This window comes from Hylobates moloch, unplaced genomic scaffold, assembly GCF_009828535.3.
Source record: "Hylobates moloch isolate HMO894 unplaced genomic scaffold, HMol_V3 SCAFFOLD_3, whole genome shotgun sequence".
Lineage (NCBI taxonomy): Eukaryota > Metazoa > Chordata > Mammalia > Primates > Hylobatidae > Hylobates > Hylobates moloch.
In genome coordinates, this window is record NW_026652278.1 from 144,849,511 (window position 1) to 144,867,993 (window position 18,483).

The 18,483-nt window shown below is 44.9% G+C and overlaps 1 protein-coding gene across 1 annotated transcript in view; it reads right to left on the minus strand.

The window, feature by feature from the left end:
- RNF175 (ring finger protein 175) overlaps positions 1-14,464 on the minus strand; it is a 49,797-nt gene extending 35,333 nt beyond the window's left edge. Inside the window, exons 1-3 of the mRNA XM_032148492.2 lie at positions 14,230-14,464; positions 5,913-5,950; positions 3,116-3,257 (exon numbers count right to left, since the gene is read on the minus strand). Of these exons, the coding sequence (XP_032004383.1) occupies positions 3,116-3,257; positions 5,913-5,950; positions 14,230-14,295 (246 nt within the window). The 5' untranslated portion in view covers positions 14,296-14,464. The remainder of the gene's footprint in view (positions 1-3,115; positions 3,258-5,912; positions 5,951-14,229) is intronic.
- Positions 14,465-18,483: the final 4,019 nt, after the last annotated feature.

The following is an 18,483-nucleotide window of genomic DNA, read 5'->3' on the forward strand; positions in this document are numbered from 1 at the left end:
CTCTAAACATTGCGATGGCAAGGTCTCAGGCCCAACAAGTCCCACAGTATGACTCTCTGGCCCTGGTGGTGAACATGCTTGAATGAGATTGGTCTGTGAAAATGAAATCTTGCTCCACGTTGCTGAGGTCAGTGCAGTGTGTGCATGAACACATGCCAAGATAGTTTACTACTAATGAAACAACATTAGACAGTGTCTTAGTCCATTTTGTGTTGCTATACTAGAATATGACAGATTGGGTAATTTACAGCGAAAAGAAATTTATTTCTCACAGTTCTGGAGGCTCAGAAGTCCAAGATTGAATGGCTGGCATCTGGTGAGGGCCATCTTGCTGCATCATCTCATGGCATAAGACAAGAGGGCCAGAGAAAATTTAAAAAAAAAAAAGGTGGCTGAACTCATCCTTTTATAAGGAACCTACCCCTGCAATAAAGGCATTAGTCCATTCATGAAGGCAGAGCCCTCATGACCTAATTGCTTCTCATTAGGCCCACCTCCCAACACTGTTGCATTGAGTATTATGTTTCCAACACCTGAACTTTGGTGGACACTCTCAAACCACAGCATTCTGCTCTGGCTCCAAATTCATGTTTTTCTCACACATCATAAAATATATTCATTTCATCCCAATTGCCCCAAAGTCTTAACTTGTTCTGGTGAAAGTCCAGTGTCTCATCTAAATCAGATATGGATGAGACTCAAGGCACAATTCATCCTGAGGCAAATTCCCCTCTAGCTGTGAGCCTGTGAAATTAACAAGTTCTCTTCTTCCAAAATACAATGACAGGTCAGGCAGAGGATAGACATTCCCATTCCAAAAGGGAGAAATAGGCAAGAAGAAAGGAGTAACAGGCCCCAAGCAAGTCTAAAACTTAACAAGGTAAACAATACTAAATCCTAAGACTTGAGGATAATCTTCTTTGACTCCATGTCCTACTTTCTGGGCATAGTGAGGTAGGGTTTGGAACCCTGAGGCCTCAGGAACAGCCTTGCCCCCATGGCTTTGCTAGGCTTAGCCCACACAACTCTCACAGGTTGGAATCTCATGTCCATAGCTCTCCTAGGCTGGAGTTGCATGCTGCATGCCCATAGCTCTCCTGGGCTGGAGTTGCATGCTGGTAGTTGTATAGTTCTGGGACTTGGGGGCATCCCCACCCTGAAGGGCTCCCCTAGGCCTAGTAAGGACTCTCTGCTATGGCTGTGACTCCACACTTCTGCTGGGCATTGTCCTCCTAGGCACTCTCTGTGGCAGCTCTGCCCCAAGACAAGTCTTTGCCTAGGCCCTCTGGTTGTCCGCAACATCCTTTGAAATCTAAGTGGAGGCTGCCATGGCCTCACAGCATGTGCCTACAGAATTAGCGCCACCAAAGTTTATAGCTTGTACCTTCCAGAGCCACAGGTTGAGCTGCACCTGGGCTCCCTGGAGCCACAGCTGAAGCAGCCAAGGAGAATGATGTTGGAATTCAAGGAGCAGAGTCCTGAGGTGGCCCTGCTCACTGTTCCTGTGTAGGGCACAATGGGGAGTCACCCCAAACCATTCTGCTCTCCTAGAGCTCTGGGCCTGTGATGGGAGGGGCATCCTTGAAGGTCACTGAAATGCCTTCAGGGTCATTTTCCTGTTTTCTTGATTACTTGCACCTGGCTTCCTTCTAGCTGTGTTAATCCCCTTTATCAAAGGGTCACTTGGCTGCACCCTTGCAAGCCTTTTTATTCTTTATGTAGCCAGGCTGTGAGTTTTCCAAATTTTATATTGTTTCTCTTTTACTTATAAATTCCATCTTTAAATCATTTATCTCTTCTTTCATTTTACTATATGCAGGTAAAAGAAGCCATGCAGGTCCTCCAATATATTGCTTAGAAATTTCTTTCACCAGATATCCTGGTTCATTGCTCTTAAATCTGCCTTCCGTAAAGCCCTCCAGCATGGACACAGTTAAGCCAAGTTCTTTGTGACTTTATAATGAGGATGGCCGTTACTTCAGTTTCCGATACCTTGTTCCTCATTTTCTGTCTGAGACCTCAGGAGAATGGCTTTTACTGTTCATATTTCTACCAACATTCTGACCATGACCACTTAAGTGACCACGAAAAAGTTTCAGCCTTTCTCTATAGTTCTTTTCTTCTTCTGAGCCCTCACCAGACTTGCCTTTAATACTCCATTACAGCAAGACCAGCTGTTTCTAGCCTGCTCCTTCAAACTCTTCCAGCATCCGCCCAATTACATAGTTCCAAAGCTGCTTCCCCATTTTCAGGCATTTGTTATTGTAACAGCCCCACTTCTTGGTATCAATTTTCTTTCTTAGTCTGTTTTATGCTGTTATAACAGAATACCACAGATTGGGTAATAAATAATAAACAGCAATGTATTGCCTCATGGTCTGGAGGCTGGAAAGTACAAGACAGGGATTTGCATCTTGCAAGGGCGTTCTTGCTGTGTCATCTCATGGCAGAAGGTGAGAGGGCAAGAGAGAATGAGAGAGAAAATGGGCCCACATTCATGTTTTTATAATAAACCCACTCCCACAATAATTAATGGCATTAATCCATTCACAAGGGCAGAGCCCTTATGGCCAAATCGCCTCTTATTAGGCCCCACCTCCCAGCATTGTTGCATTGGGGATTAAATCTCCAACACAAGAACTTTGGGGGATACATTCAAACCATAGCAGACAGCCTAAACCATTTCTTTTGGCTATTCCTAATCCTCCTTTTCCTGGACTGTTGGCAGAAGTTGTTCATGCATGAAAGGAAAACTGGTTTACTTAAACCAGGGTTTCTCAGTCTTGGCACCATTGACATTTTAGGCCAGATAATTTTTGTTGTGGGGAGCTGTTCTGCATTGGAGGATGTTTACCAGCATCCCTGGCCTCTATCCACCAGGTGCCAGTTGCAACTCCCCTCCCCCTTTTCACCTCCCACAAGTCTTGACAGTCAAAAATGTTTCCAGACATTGCCAAATGTCTCCTGGGAGTGAAATTGCACTTGGTTGAGAACCAATGACTTAAACCAAGGCAGTTCCTTCAAAGTGCTAACTAAGGGAGAACGTGTCCTGGAAAAAAACAGTCAAGCTGATACAAGCTGGAGCAGGCTCCCAGCAGCCACGGGGGTGACTCACATTGTAGGATCGGCCGTGCCTCTGTCTCCACTGAACCAGCACTATCTGGGCAATGACCAGAACGCAGAGGAAGATCAAGATCATTTCCACGTGCATGGAATCATGGCCCCGGTGCATCTTGTACATTCTCTCCTGCTGCAGGCTGGAACCAGCAAAATGAGGTCATCTGAAAAAGCCCTCAACCTTGCGCATTTAGCAAAAAAAAAAAAAAAAAAAAAAAAAATTAACAGGTTTGGCTTACAAAAAGCAACAGGGGATTTCAAATATAAGGGTTGGTAAGCTTTGACTGTAAAGTTTTTCTTGGTTTCTTCCCTTTCCCTAGATCTGGAGAAGGAGCAGCTGGGAGGAGGAGCCTGACTCTCTTAGCAAAACCAGTTCCTTTGCTTTCCCATGTGGTTGGCCTCAGCCTTGTCTTTTAAGTTAAGTGATGGGGCTGAAAAAACTAATGAGCCCCGGGAAGACCTGGGTTCCAGTCCCTGATCTGCCACTTCATTGCCTCACAACCTTGGGGAAGTCATTTATCCTCTCTGAGCCTCAGTTTCCTCATTTGCAAATTTCAAATAACCATCCTTCTGTAACTGACAAGGTTGTTGTAAGACTATAAAGCACATGTTATTTTATTTGTATCTATATGAGGAAGAATTATTATTGAGCTGCATCATATGAAACTTCAATTTTTGAAAGTCAAAAACAGTCGAATGTTGGTAATTTTAAATCATTTGCTACTATTTCAAGTAAAAGGATACCCTGCAGATGGTGCTTATGCCAGAGGAGAGAATATTATCCACAGGGCAATGAAAAGCTGAATGAGTTGTATAAATTGTTACAGGACTATTATAGAGAGAAAGAATAGGCTTAAGTATTATCTTAGACATGCACAAACATTCCCATGATGGCTGAATGTTCCCATTTTAGTTGGATGCTTAGTTTTGCACAATTATAGAGAGAATCAACAAAATAGTTTGTCCTCTGGTTTAACGTTCTGGGGTAGCCTCGATGAAAACCTAGAGCAGTGGTTCTCGACCTTGTCTATAAGTTAGGAATCACTGGGAAGCTTTAAAAAAAACCTTAACCCCAACCCCGCCATATCCAGATCAATTAGATGACCATTTCTGGGTGTTGGGGGCTGAATTGCTCCCTCTCAAAATTCATACACCGACGACCTAATCCCATGTACTTCAGCACGCCAACCAAAACCTGCCAGCACCTTAATCTTGGACTTTTAGCCTCCAGAACTGTGACAAAATAAATTTATCATTTTAAGCCACTTATTCTGTGGTATCTTGTTCTGGTATTCCTAGCAAATTAATACAGATTTGCAGGATGGGATGTGACATCAGGAATTTTTCAGGCGTCCCATGTGATTTTAAGGGGCAGCCAAGATTGAGAACCACGAGCCTAGAGGAAGAGAAAGAGGCCCAGGGTCAAGATGAGTGAACATGGGGAAAAATTATGAATGCTGTCAGTTACTTTCTAAATACTGGTTATCATTATCTTTCATCCCTAGTGTGGCACCATCAGTCACAAAATCTCTTAAAATTAAGTTTCCACTTACGTCTGGTTACAGTATACAGTTAGCTAGTGTACCACCCAGAACACACCGCAGGGTAACAGTCTGTGCTGTGAGATAGTGACCTTTTAAAGGCACTTGATGGGTATGTGGGTTGGGTCCTCTCCCTCTGACAGCATTTCTACAGCTACTCCAAAGAGCAGTGAATGCCTCAGAAAAAGGTCTCATCCAAATCACAAGGGTGCCCCCTGCTGGAAAAGGTGTAGAAATCAGCCCACAGAGCCCAGTAAATACTCCTGCTCAAGTTCAGTTTCTTTGAGAGGGATTCTCAGAATGTCAGTGCTGGAAGTTACCATAGATGGAATGAATCTCCTTCATTTATCAAATGACGAAGCTGAAATCCATATCAGGTAAGCACCTTGAATAAAATTACATGGCTCTTAGTCTCTCTATTGGAAGCTGAGCTCAGGAGACAAGAAGGATTTCTAGAAGCTCATTTAAACAAACAAACAAACAAACAAAAAAACAAACTTGTTCCCCTGAAGAAATGGGAAGAAAAATGAAAAGAGTACAAGTGCTTAGTTGTGGTTTATACAGCTCCAAATCTAAAATAGCTTTTTAATGTTCTATATAATTAACAGACTTTGAACTTACGGCATATAGATAAAAGAGTGACTTCATCATCATTCTAAAATAGGATTTGCATAGATATAAAATAAAATATGCTTTATGAGATTAATCTATTAATCTATTATATCAGATTAATCTATAATAAAAATGCATCTCAAATTGGTTAGCCTATGTTGAAGTACTTTGAAAAGTATATATTGGTGTACAAATGTAGTAAGTATTTTCTTTTTTGAGTAGGAATACATCTAAAATTGACTCCTGTAATACAAAAAACGAGGAGCTTTTCATTCTTATTTCACTTCATGTGGTGCTCACAGGGCCCAATGGCCCTACAGTATGCACCAGAACACAGGGGAAATGGTATAGGAACAAAACCAGTGTATCTTGTGCCTAAAATAAATAGTAACTTGACACAGCCATATTTTGAAGGATATATTAATCCACCTTTGTGGGACTGCATGATCTTTTCCTACAGATCATGCTGTAGAAAACAGATGAAATCCATGCATTTTGGTCTATAGTATTTGTGTATCCTACCCCATCTTCTCTATCCTGGAAAATTTACAAATAAAATGATGACTTCATTCATTTTCTCAACTGTTAAGATAAAAATCTAATTTTTAGCAAAACAACTCTTAAAACATACTAATTACTTACTTCCATGCATCTTCTGCAGAAAGCTTTGTATGAGAGAGCTGAAAAACATAAAAAGGGCGCTTATCAAAAAATGTCCTTATTTTCTTGGTTTTTCTGTGAAAGCAATACATGGGAAACCCAGACCATGAAAAATAACAGCGTCACATAGTATTTGAATAATTTGGGATAAAAGTCCTAGTAAAATAATTTGCTTACAGAACTAAAACAACACAAACAAAAAAAGAGTAATCAGGTCACTATTAATAAATATTTGATCCTGTTCCCGGATCAGAGAATCAGATGAGGCTCCATTTCAGTGGTTTTGTTTTGGCAAATCAGTCAAAGTTACAGAGAGTGGTCTCCCAATAGGCCATGCTACTCTGGCTTCTAGGATATGAAGTGTGAGTCTGAGCATCCCTAAAAAACATCTGTTTTGCTGGTATCTTAAATGACTGCAGTGAGTAAATATCTCCAATCTTAGTGAGTAAATATCTTTTCCAAGTTCAAAGTTTCAGAGGCAGAGCTGACCAGAGGCTCCATTGATTTGGAGCATTCTTGTACTCTCCTGTTAAGAAGGCGTCATTACTGACCCCAGGGAAGGGAGTAATCTGGGCTTGTGCCCTTACAAATTGAGCTGGAAAGCACAGAGATCATCTCCAGAACCATGCTTTTTGGATGACCTGCAGAGTCCACCCAGGGACTACCTTTTCCAGATTATTGCTAACCCACTACATTTGGTCATTTGAAACCTTTAAGGCCAATCATTGGAAAGACATAATCGTGTAACTTTGGTGGAGAGCACAGAAGAGCATAGAAAACCAATGTTTTTGCCCCCAAAGCAGAAGTTAGCAGAAAGGGACCTGTGGAACAAAGGAGGAGACTCATGCACCTTGACTACCTGGGGCTTGCTTCACTCCTGGAACTCAACACTTGAGTGAGCCCAGCTGCTGTGACCTCCATTTGAATATTAGGGACCCACCTGGTGGGATCACCTGGGGGCAGGGAGCCATGGAGAAGTTGCTAGTATGACCCCCTGTGTCACCCACTTCTTCTTTCCTGGCATCACCCAGAAAGGTCCTGGCATTGTGCAAATATTGCCTAAACTTGTACTTTTCTATTTCATCCAAAGCCTTATTCTCTCTTAAATGTGAGAATGAAAACCTTAAAAGTACTAGAAGAAAACGTGGGTAAACATGTTTATAATTCTGCAGTGGAAAAGGCATTTTTAAGTATAATGTACAGCCCAGAAATTATAAAGTTAAAAAAATGACAGATTTTGAGGACATTTAAAATAAAATACATTATAGTCCTCAATATTTGAAAGACAAATTGAACTGGGGAAAGCATAACATATGTGAGGGGCAAAATACTAATAAGCATATGTAAAAAGGGCTTTTATAATTTAATCAAAAAGAGACAGTCCAAAAGGGCAAAGTACATGAATGAGAAATTCAAAAATTGAGATACACAAATGACCAATAAATTTATGGAAATGTGTTCAAACTCACTAGTAATAACTGTGTTTAAAAAAAAAGTAAAAATGAGGACTTCTATTGAAACATGGTAAATAAGAAAAGTGCACTTACCTCCTCTCCCTCCCCAAACACCACTAGAACAATAGCAAAAGGACATAAACCTCCAAGTCCGAGGAGAATGAGAGACGAGTCCAGAGCAGCCAATTCTGAAACTGACCAGCAGATGGGCCAGCAGAAACGGACACTGGGACACCACAGGGCAAAAGACACCGAAGCCCACCAGCATGTGGGTAGTGCAGAGCAGAATGTGTGTGCTAAGACCCTCAGGAGGGCTGTGGATTGCGGGGTCCTAGGGCGTCTAGAAGTGGGGGATGCAACTGGGGTTAGTAACAGAAGGTTCACTGAAAGTTTAAGGTTTGGAGGCCCCCACACTAGCAGAATACTAGTGGTTAAACCAGAGGCACAGGCTGAGAGGCACCAGGCATGTGGAGGAAGAGCAGAGGACACTGGCAGCCCTCATCTGAGTCTAGAGAGCCCTAGCACCATCCTCCCTGGCAGCATCACCTCCAGATCAGGCTGCAGGGGCCCTGCCTTGCTTTAGAGGACCCTGGACATCTCAAACCCTGAAACGCAAAATAACTGTGTTTTTATCTTTTCTCTCTCTCTCTCTTTTTTTCTTTTTTTTTTTTTCCGAGGTGGAGTCTTGCTTTTGTCACCCAGGCTAGAGTGCAATGATGCAATCTCAGCTCACTGCAACCTCTGCCTCCAGGGTTCAAGCGATTCTCCTGCCTTAGCCTCTTGAGTAGCTGGGACTACAGGCACTCACCACCATGCCCAGCTAAATTTTTCTATTTTTAGTAGAGACAGGGTTTCGCCATGTTGGCCAGGCTGGTCTTGAACTCCTGACCTCAGGTGATCCGCCCGCCTCGATCTCTCAAAGTGCTGGGATTACAGGAGTGAGCCACTGTGCCTGATGTCTTTTCTGTCTCTTAAGAAAATATTTTGAGCCCGGGCGCGGTGGCTCACGCCTGTAATCCCAGCACTTTGGGAGGCTGAGGCGGGTGGATCACGAGGTCAGGAGATTGAGACCATCCTGGCTAACACGGTGAAACCCCGTCTCTACTAAAAATACAAAAAATTAGCCTGGCGTAGTTGCGGCGCCTGTAGTCCCAGCTGCTCAGGAGGATGAGGCAGGAGAATGGTGTGAACCCGGGAGGCGGAGCTTGCAGTGAGCCAAGATCGCGCCACTGCACTCCAGCCTGGGCGACAGAGCAAGAATCCGTCTCAAAAAAAAAAAAAAAAAAAAAAAAAAAGAAAATATTATGAAAGTCTGGTAACTGATTGAGTGAGTAGACCTTGATTGGAGAGAGATGATGTAAGGCTGACACCCCAGGGGGCTGGCAGGTTGGGCAGAAGAAAAAGAATAGCCTGTGCTCTGGGAAACTGGAGATAAAGTTTTGAAATTTGGCCATCCCAAACCATCTAAGTGGGATCTTGGCTGACTAGGCTCCTCAATTAACTGCAGTGAGGTAGTATGGGAGCAGCTTGGAACTGCTTGGAAATCCTGAGTCTGAAAAGTGGGATGTGTGGTGGGAGATCCTATCTACCACAGCTTCCTTGGGAGTTAGTGGGATCTGCATCCCTGGCTTAGGCATTGTAGTGGGTTGAATGGTGTCGTCCCAAAAGACATATTTGAGTCCTAACCCCCAGTACCTGTGAATGTGATCTTATTTGGCAATAGGGTATTTGCAGATGTAATTGAGGACCTCAGAATAAGACCATCTGGATTTAGGGCAGGTCCTAAATCCAATGACTAGTGTCCTTACAAGAGAAAGGAGCAGAAGATTTGACATCCAGAGACACAGACACAGAGTAGCAAGGCAGAGTAGACGGCCATATGAAGACAGAAGCAGGAACCGGAGTGATGCAGCCACAAGCCAGGAACACCTGGAGTCACCAGAGACTGGAAGGGGCAAGTAAGAAGTCTCCCCTAGAGTCTCTGGAGGGAGCATGACCCTGGTGACACCTAGATTTTGAACTCCTGGCCTCCAGAACTGTGAGATAATACATTTTTTGTTGTTATGGCAGCCCTAGGAAACTAGCACAGGTACATTGAAACCTCCATCTTCCCTGTCCCAGCAGATCCTTGCTACCACTCAAGCCTGCAGCCAGCAGTGCAGGTAGGGAGAATGTGGCTACACTGGCCACAGGTGGACCTGCAGGCAGGGCTGTGAGAGCAGATCAGTTGATAATACTTAGACATGTGGCACGAGGGCCTGCATTTGTGCTCTTGGCCTAGGCATGTTAGACATGGGCTTGCCCACTTGGCTGGCAGCCAGACATGCCCCTTACACACGGAATGAATCAATCTAAGCCAAGAGAAAAGACCTATAGATATGGACAGTCCTTGTTCTCCCTACGAAACGGCCCAGCCAGGTCACCTTCCACTGAAGCCTGCCTGTCAACAAGCTTTCCCTGCTAGCAAGAGCTTAACAGTGCTGTACTGTCTCACCTTAGACACAAGTGAATAATCAAAGATCACAAGACGTTTGAGACAGGAAAGAGTTCTGCACCCATGATGACAAGAACACTGTGCTTTAAAGAATATAGAAAAACAACCAAAAGCTCTTAGAAATTAAAAACAGGAAGATAGAAATAAGAACTCGAATGAAGAATTGAAGATAAATTGAAGAACTCAGAAAGAATTAAAAAAAACCTCAAAGACATGGAAAACAGAAGAGAAAATATAAGAATATTAATGAATTGGGCTTGGAAATCTCCTCATATTCTACCCCCCCAACAAAAAAAAAATGAGTTCTAGAGCCAGAGAAGAAGATAACAGATGGCAGGAAGTTTAAAAGAAATTACACAAGAAAATTTCCAAGGACTGAAAGATACCTGTCTTAAAAATGAAATGCTCACCAAGTACCCAGCCCGATGGATGAAAAAGACCCATATTTTTATATAGCTACATAAAATAATCGGTAAGATCTATAAAATGATAACACAGATTCATATTTACTGACATACAAATATTTTCATGAAGTATTTCAAACAGAAAAAGCATGCTTCAAAACAGTTGTGTATTATCTGAACCTATTTATGTAAATGTATAGTTACATAAAGTGACATCTGTAATAAAAAACCCAGAAGAGTGGCTCCCAAGACATTAACAGGAATGCTCCAAGGGTGGTGATACATCCTGGGCATTTACTTTCTTTTTTATACTTCTTTACATTAAGTGTATTCTACATGAACATATGTCACTAAAAAGAACAATACAAAAGTAAGCTTGCCTCTGTCCTCTCTTTTATCCCTTTCCTTGTCTGATCAGTAGCCATGTCCTTTTTATCCCTGTTCCAGCACCGTATTTGTATCAATCTCTTATATCTTTCTTTTGGCTAGCTAAATCTGTGTGAGCTCCAGATGCTTCTGAATGCCTCCTACATAGTCCCACTTGGGACTCTCTCTCTCAGATATGTGAATTAACCTGCCCTAAAGTGAACATACTTGTTTCCCCCCAAGCTGCTCCCACTTCGGTGTCCCCCCTCCCCCATCTCAGTTAATAGCATTCTGTCCTATCTATCCAATTGCTCAAAGCAGAAAAGCCTGGGGCATCATCCTTGCCCCTAACCAACCCTGTACCTCCAACCCACTACTCTCCTGTTGACCCTACCTATAAATGCCTCACAAACATGCCCCCTTCTCTCCACCCCTATGGCTTCTATGCCATTCATTTTGTCATTCCTTCAGCAAATATGGAGTGGTGCCTCCCATGTGCCAGCCGCTGGGTTAAGAGCTGGCATTCAAGGATTAGAAAGACAGACAAAGTGCCTGTTCTCATGAATAGGACCTTGTGTTCTAGAGGAAATGATGCACAATAAACATGCAAACAAAACAACTGCCTAATGAAGTAAATTATATGAAGAAAATAAAATGTGTGATAAAGAATAACCAGCAGGCGGCAAGGGCTGTTAGATAGGGTGGCCAGGGGAGGATGAGTTGGAGGCCAGCATGCAGGGTGTCCCCCTCCTCTGAGGCCCTTGCCTTCGCTCTCTTCCCTCTCCAAACAGTAAGAGTGTTTCCATTAAAGGTAGACTGATCCTATTGTCTTCCTGCCTGAAATCCAACATGGCTCACAAGGCCTTGTATCCCATTTCAGCCTCCCCTCTCTCCACTGCTCCTGCACACCCTCTGCTTCAGCCAAGCAGAGCTTTCCTGTCCCTGAATGCTCTCCCTCCACTCCCAGCCTCCATGCTGGGTTGCCTTATTTCTGCTCACCCTTGGATCCCACTTACTCCAGGACACCCTTTCAGTGAGGCCCCTACCAGGATATCTACTGACCTTGAACATTGTTACCAGACTGCATTGTTGATGACTTGTTTACTTACCTGAATCTGTAGGTGGCCAGCGCTGGCCTCATCCCCCCACTGAATCCCCATGTCTGGCACATGGCGCACTCAATGTGTTTGGAGACTGCCACCCCGCCCCTGGAATTGGCTTTCATCATCTCTCACCCGAACTGCTACCTGCAAACTGATTTCGTCACTTTCGACTCTTCCCTCACAAAACCCACCTGTTAGAAAAATCTTTCTAAACCAAGTGGCAAAGCCAGAACAATGAACTCAGAAACTAGTGATGACCCTGGACCACATGTGAGTGCCAGGTAGGAATGTTAGGTTTAGAGGGCTGTATTCATTGGTAAGGAATTCATGTCACAAGGCAAGGCTGCATGCCTGTGGGTGGAGAGGAGGGGCTGTGTATGGCCTACCCCAAAGCAGAGAGCAGTTTTGAGGAAGTGGTGGGTCCTCTTAGCTCTCAGGAGAAATCCGAGCCTGGAAAGCAAGCCTTAGACAAGCAGAAGAGGGAACTCCTAAACCCATGGTCTCTGCTCTCTTACACTCCAAATTTAAGGAGTTTCAAACATACCTAACCAGTTGCAGGCTCAAAAGATCCCAGGGGTTGTAGCTGGGGAGATGGAGGATGGGGAATAGGGAGATGGTGTTTGTCCAGTAAGAGATGCTGGAGTTAGGGTCTCACATCATAAGATTGTATGTTACTGTTCATTTATTCATTCAATAAATATTTATTGAGGCCCTGCCATTTGCTGAGACTGTTCTAGGTCCTGGAAATACAGGAGCGAGCAAGGCAGACCACATGGCTTCTCTGCTGGAGCTTTCATGCTGAAGGAGGTTCTTAGACAATCAAATACACACATAGACATACTTCAGGTAGTGATAAGGGTGATGAAGGAAAATAAAATAGGGTGAGGTTCAAACTAAAGGGAAGCTATCAGATAATAGGCTGGTCAGCAACTATCTCTATTTTCCCTTTCTTATCCCTAGCTCTAGTAAAGTCAAGAAACCAACACTTCTTGAACTTTGATGTGCAAATGAATCACCCTGGGATCTGGTTAAAACGCGGATTTCGATTCAGTGGGTCTGGGATTTCGATTCAGTGGGTCTGTCGTGGGAACTGAGACTGCATTTTTAACAGGCTCCCAGGTAACCCCTTGGCTGCTGGGGTTACCTCCTGAGGGCAGTAGATTAGGCAGTGATGCCAGCCTTAAGGAAGAGCAAAGATCAGCAGCAAATCCACCAGTACTAGATCCTCTGACCCTCCTGGCATGCATTCGTCAATTCAGAACCTTCCTTTCAATAATCTGGGTTTGAAACCAGCAAGAAAGTCATGGAGTTTCATTATAAGTTTCCCATTTTGTGGTACACAAGCCCCTCCACAGCCTAGCCCACCCTTATTTTTTGCTATAAGCATTCCTGACCCCTAGGTTTCTGCCGGTCAGAGTGGACAGTCCCCTCTCTCTGCCTTGTCCCATGGCCATCCATCCCAACATTTAAAAAAAATCTCCAAGCCATTTGGTACTGCTGTTCCCTCCATCTAGAATTCTCTGGCTCATGAAGTCAGATCCTGTCCATTCCCCAACACCCAGCTCGAATGTCACACCCTCAAGGGTTGGAGGAGAAGGGGGGAAGTCAGGAGCAAGCCCTTCTCAGAAATCCTACAGCTCTTTGCCTGAACCTATTTTGGGACACTACTCTCTTACTACCCGCTCTATGAGTGATTTTTGTTGTTAAGAGTTATCTTTGCCCTTAAGAGTTATTTTTTACGGTTGGGATTTGGGTTCCTCCAGGTAAGACCTAACCTCCTCCACCCCCAAACCCTCCTGGTACCTGGATGTAGCCTAAGACGAATTGTCCTATGAATAAATAATAAATGAAGATTGGGTTTGCAATTGACGCCAGCAGAAGCAGAAATGGGCTAGGTTGAGCAACAGGCAAGACAAGCTGACGATCATGGTACATGTCTTGAATCAGAAACCCTGGGCACAGACCAGCGGTCTGCGTGGTAACAGGCCCTCAGAGTGATTCTGATGACACTCGAGTTTGAGAACCAGGGCGATCTAGCCAAGAGCCTGGGGCACACCCCTTCCCCTCCCTGGCTGCTTACGACCTTGACCCTGGGCCCTGGGCCCTGGGGGCTTCTGCTGAGGAGGGAGGAGGACACAGGCGGCCACGAAGGAGGGCGGGAGTGGAAGGGGTGAGCCTGGGAGAAAAAGTGCGAGGATGCGAGGAGAGGGATGGAGCGAAGGAAGAGGATCAGAAGGAGGAAAGGAAGGTAGCGGGGAGGGCACAGAAGTGGGGAGGGAGGGAGTGGAGGAGGGACTGGCACCCCTCACGGTGGCATCTTCCAGAAGGTCATCCGTCCGTCCCCAGGTCCTTCCAGGGCCGGTTCTCCCCGGTGGGGCCCGGGGTCTTGGAGACCAGTCTGTGCAGCCTGCCCGGCACCAGCGTGAGTCCCGGGACCCCGGGCTGGCGTCCCCCAGGCCCGCGCCCCCGCTCCAGTACCTGCTCCTGCTGCGGGGGCGCCTCCAGCACCGGCGCTGCCTTCCGCGCCGCCGCCCCCGCGGCCATGCCAGCGCCGCTGTGCCTTCTCCAGCGCACAGCGCCTGCCAGGGAGGGTCCCGCAGAGTCCGCAGAAGGAGGCGCCGCGGGGCCGCGGGAGCCAAGGGTGGGAGCCGGATCTGCAGCGGCGGTGGAGCGGCGGCCCCGCCCGGGCTGTGCGGGGCGGGAGATGGGAGCTTCCCGGCGCGCCCTGCCTCCGCCCCCTGCACGCTGGCCAGCACCCCCGGTTCCTTCAGGACCTCAGGCCTCTCTGTAGGGAAGCCATTCAGTCAGCCATTGCCGCCAATAAAGCGTCCTGAGCCCTACCGGGTGCGTGTGGCGGGAACCCCGGTTTTGTTACCGGGCGACAGGACTGGAGGAGGGGTCAGAGGTGGGTAGGGAGAGATAGGGGAGTAGAGGAGTGAAAAATGGCGGTGGGGGCGCGGGGGGTGCTGGGGAGGAGGGGAAGAATGGAGAGAGAGAGAGAGAGGGTTTCCTCGGCTCCTCTCCCTCAGAGGTGTTTATTAGGAGGCAGGAGTTCGGGTGGCTGTGCAGATACAGGCTTTCCTCAGTTATCTGTGCTTCCTCCAAAGATGATGAAGGAGAGAAACTCCAGTCTAGGGAGAGCGCAGACCCTCTTGGCCCCTATGCTGCTCCAGGCCATGCAGGGCCCCTGGGATGCAGGCATCTTGCCTTTGCCTCTCTACCTCCAGGTCTCCCCTCCCCGCCTTTACAGCTTAGGGCTAAGTCTGGCTTCAAGGTTGAGAACAAGCTGGAACGTTTAGGCGAGCCTTTAGAAATACCTGGGTGTTGATTTGGGGAAACAGAAAAGAGGAGCACAGAATTAGATGATGTGACCTACGAAATATGGCTTACCCCTTTCCAGTTTGTGATGGCTCGTATTTGTCAACACCTACAAAGGAGATGAACGGACTGAGATGGACATTTCTCTGCCATTGTGGAACGTAGAGCCTAACGGGATAGAGAAAAATAAGCATCTAAGTACAATTTGTCACGGATGGTGCCTTGGTTTTCCAGCCTTAACTGGGCATCAGAATCCTATGGAAGATTGCTGAGTTTGTTAAAACTCAGAGTGCTGGCCAAGCACAGTGGCTGATGCCTTTAATCCCAGCACTTTGGGAGGACAGGGCAGGCGGATTGCTTGAACCTAGGAGTTTGAGACCAGCCTAGGCAACATGGCGAAACCCCATCTCTATAAAATATACAAAGGTGAGCTGGGCGTGGTACACCTGTAGTCCTGTAATCCCAGCTACTCAGGAGATTGAGGCTGGAGGATCTCTGGAGCCCGGGAGGTTCAGGCTGCAGTGAGCCGTGATGGAACCACTGCACTTCTGCCTGGACAACAGAGCGAGACTCTATCAAAAAACAAAACAAAAATCTTCAGATTGCTGGAGTTGAGCCCTAGAGTTTTTAATATAGTAGGTCTAGGGTGGGGCCTGAGCATTTGTCTTTTGAACAAGTTTTCAGGTGCCGCTGGGGCTGTTACCTACATCTGAAGACTACCTTGTAGCATGATCAGAGTGTGTTGGAAAGAGTGTCTGAGATGGAGAGAACAGGGGATGCAAGGGCCGGGAGGCTGGAGAAGGCATAATGAATTGGAGAAATAAAAATCATGGCTGACATTGATAGAATGCTTACCGTGTGCCAGGTGCTGTCCTGAGCACTCTACCTGTGTTAGCTCATTCAGTCTTCCTGACAATCCTGTGAGGTGGGCATTGTGACTGTCCATGTTTTACACGGGAGAACACTGAAGCACAGAGAGGTCCAGAAGTTTGTTCAAGTTTTGAAGCTAATAGGTGGGGCAGTGGGAATTTGAACCCAGAGAAAACTGACTTCATAGTCTGGATTCTTAATCTCTCAAGGAAGTAGCTGCAAAGGTCAGCAAGGGCCAGATTCACGTAAATCATATTAAACAGTTTGGACTGTAGCCTCAGGAGAATGAGAAGCCATTACTGAGTTTTAAGCAAGAAAATGATATTACCAGACTTGCCTTTTGGCTTCGAGAGTGGGGAAGAGGGCTATGACTATGACTCAAGACAGAGAGACCAGCCAGAAAGCTATTGCTATAGTTTCAGCTCTAAGGATGACAGTGGCCTTGGTGGTGAGAGTGAGTGTTTGCAGGGACGGAGTGGAGAGGAGATGGAGAGATGTGTTTGGGGATGGGAGATCTAGGTAATAGAATCTACTGTACTTGACTCATCTCCAAGGATGGTGCTCAGGCATGTGGCTTGGACAGTGTAGCATTTGGGCAGACAGTGCTGCCATTGCTGAGAATGGAAACATTGAAAGAGCAGCAGATTTGGGGGCACAAAAATAGTGGGTTCATTTGGACATCTTACGTCTCTACCTATCTTATGGCCTGCCTTCATGTGGCAAGAGCCAGTTTTTCTCTCCAGCCCAGGATATCTTCACATTCATCTAGATTCTCCCAGGCAGCAAAATAATACAATGAAAGTTGTCCATATGGAGATGGATGTTCCCTTTCTATAAAATTGTGACCTGTTATTGTTATATAAGTCTTAGGTCCCTGATTTGAAACTCTCTCTCCTGATTGATTGGCACCAAAAAGACCCATATACTTCACTGGAGACCCATGTGTGCACAAAGGTATCATCTTCCTTCTGGCTTCAGCTCAGCAATCGTATCAGAAAAAAAGTCAAAAAGTGCATCTCTTCCCCATCAGTAATGATGGCTTTGCTCTAATCTATCCTCCTCTTATACCTGGTTTCTTCTATGATCAAATTGCAGATATTCAGAATGAAGATTTAATTTTCCAGTAAGTTAGGCAATGCTTTCTGGAGTAGTTCACTGAAGCAAGGTTAATTAATTTGAAATTTTGTTTTCCAAATCAAATGATTGGCAGCTGACTCTGTCTTCTGTCCTGGAATAGATGAACTGTATTCTGCTGCTTAACACTAATCTCTTTAGCATTTTAGCTGTAGTCTGTGCATCCTCCTTCATGTCCCGCAATCCAGAGTCCTGAGGTGGTTGTAATGATGTAATGGAAGAAATTAGCTAATGTGGTAAATGTGTTTGAGAAACAAGGTGGGGTCAAGAATCACTAGTCAGTTGATTGTCATATTTGGTGCAGGAATCAACAGACTCAAGGAACAGAATGGGCACATACATTTATGGAAAACTAGTTTTATGAGAGGAGTAGCAAATCAGCAGAAAATATAGATTATTTAGTAATTGATTTATCCATAAGAAAAAAAAATTATACCATACCAACACAAAACTTGTGGTTAGAAAGCAAAAGTTTATCTAAAAGAATGTTTTTATGGTCTCAAGATAAGAAAAGATATATTAAACAAGACTCACAAAGAACAAATTGCAAAGAAAAAAAGTTAGCCTATATTAAAATGAAAAATTTCTGTACAACAGAAACTTGCCGTTAAAAAAGAGGCAAGCCATGAACCAGAATATATTTGTATATATCTCATTGACAAAGGACTAGTACTCAGAATAAGTAGAACTGCTAGAAATTAATTTTTAAAAAGCATAGATCAATAGAAATGGGCAAGGGATAGAAATCAATTTGTATAAAATTATGAGACTTTAAAAATAATTTTAAGGGAATTAATGATTGAACTTATGAAAATGTGGATTAATTCAGAGTACACACTTCACAGGAATGCTTGCGTATGTTCAGTTACTTGTTCCGCTGTGGCTCCCTTCAGCCTTCCTACCCACAGACCACTCAGCAATTTTCCCCATTTCTCCTCCACTTTCTTGGGGCCACCAAACTTCCTTGGGCCAATGGTGCCACCTAATGGTTAGATCTTGCAGAATTCTATTGTATTGCTTTACAAATGATCTTTTTCAAGTAACTTCCATTTTCAATTTACTCCTTTCCTCATTTCTCATCTTTTTCATATTTCGTATACCATATACAGATATCTCATGTCTTTTTCACATTCCCAGATAAAATGTGTATTTGATCCCTAGCGTTAAGCTAGAATAAATGATTCAGAATGTCTCCAGCCAGGTGCAGTGCTGGTCACATGTGGAGTAGGATGGCAGAGGGAGACTCCAGGCAACTGGCAGAACTTCTCTTCTGTGAAGGGGATAGCAAGAGCAGGTTCATCTACATGTGGGCAGGGCAGGGAGGTAAAAATCCATCCAGGCTGTGTGAATATCCAAGAGCTTGTCTGATCTCAGAAATCAGTATGAAAAAGACACCAAACTTTCTGGACC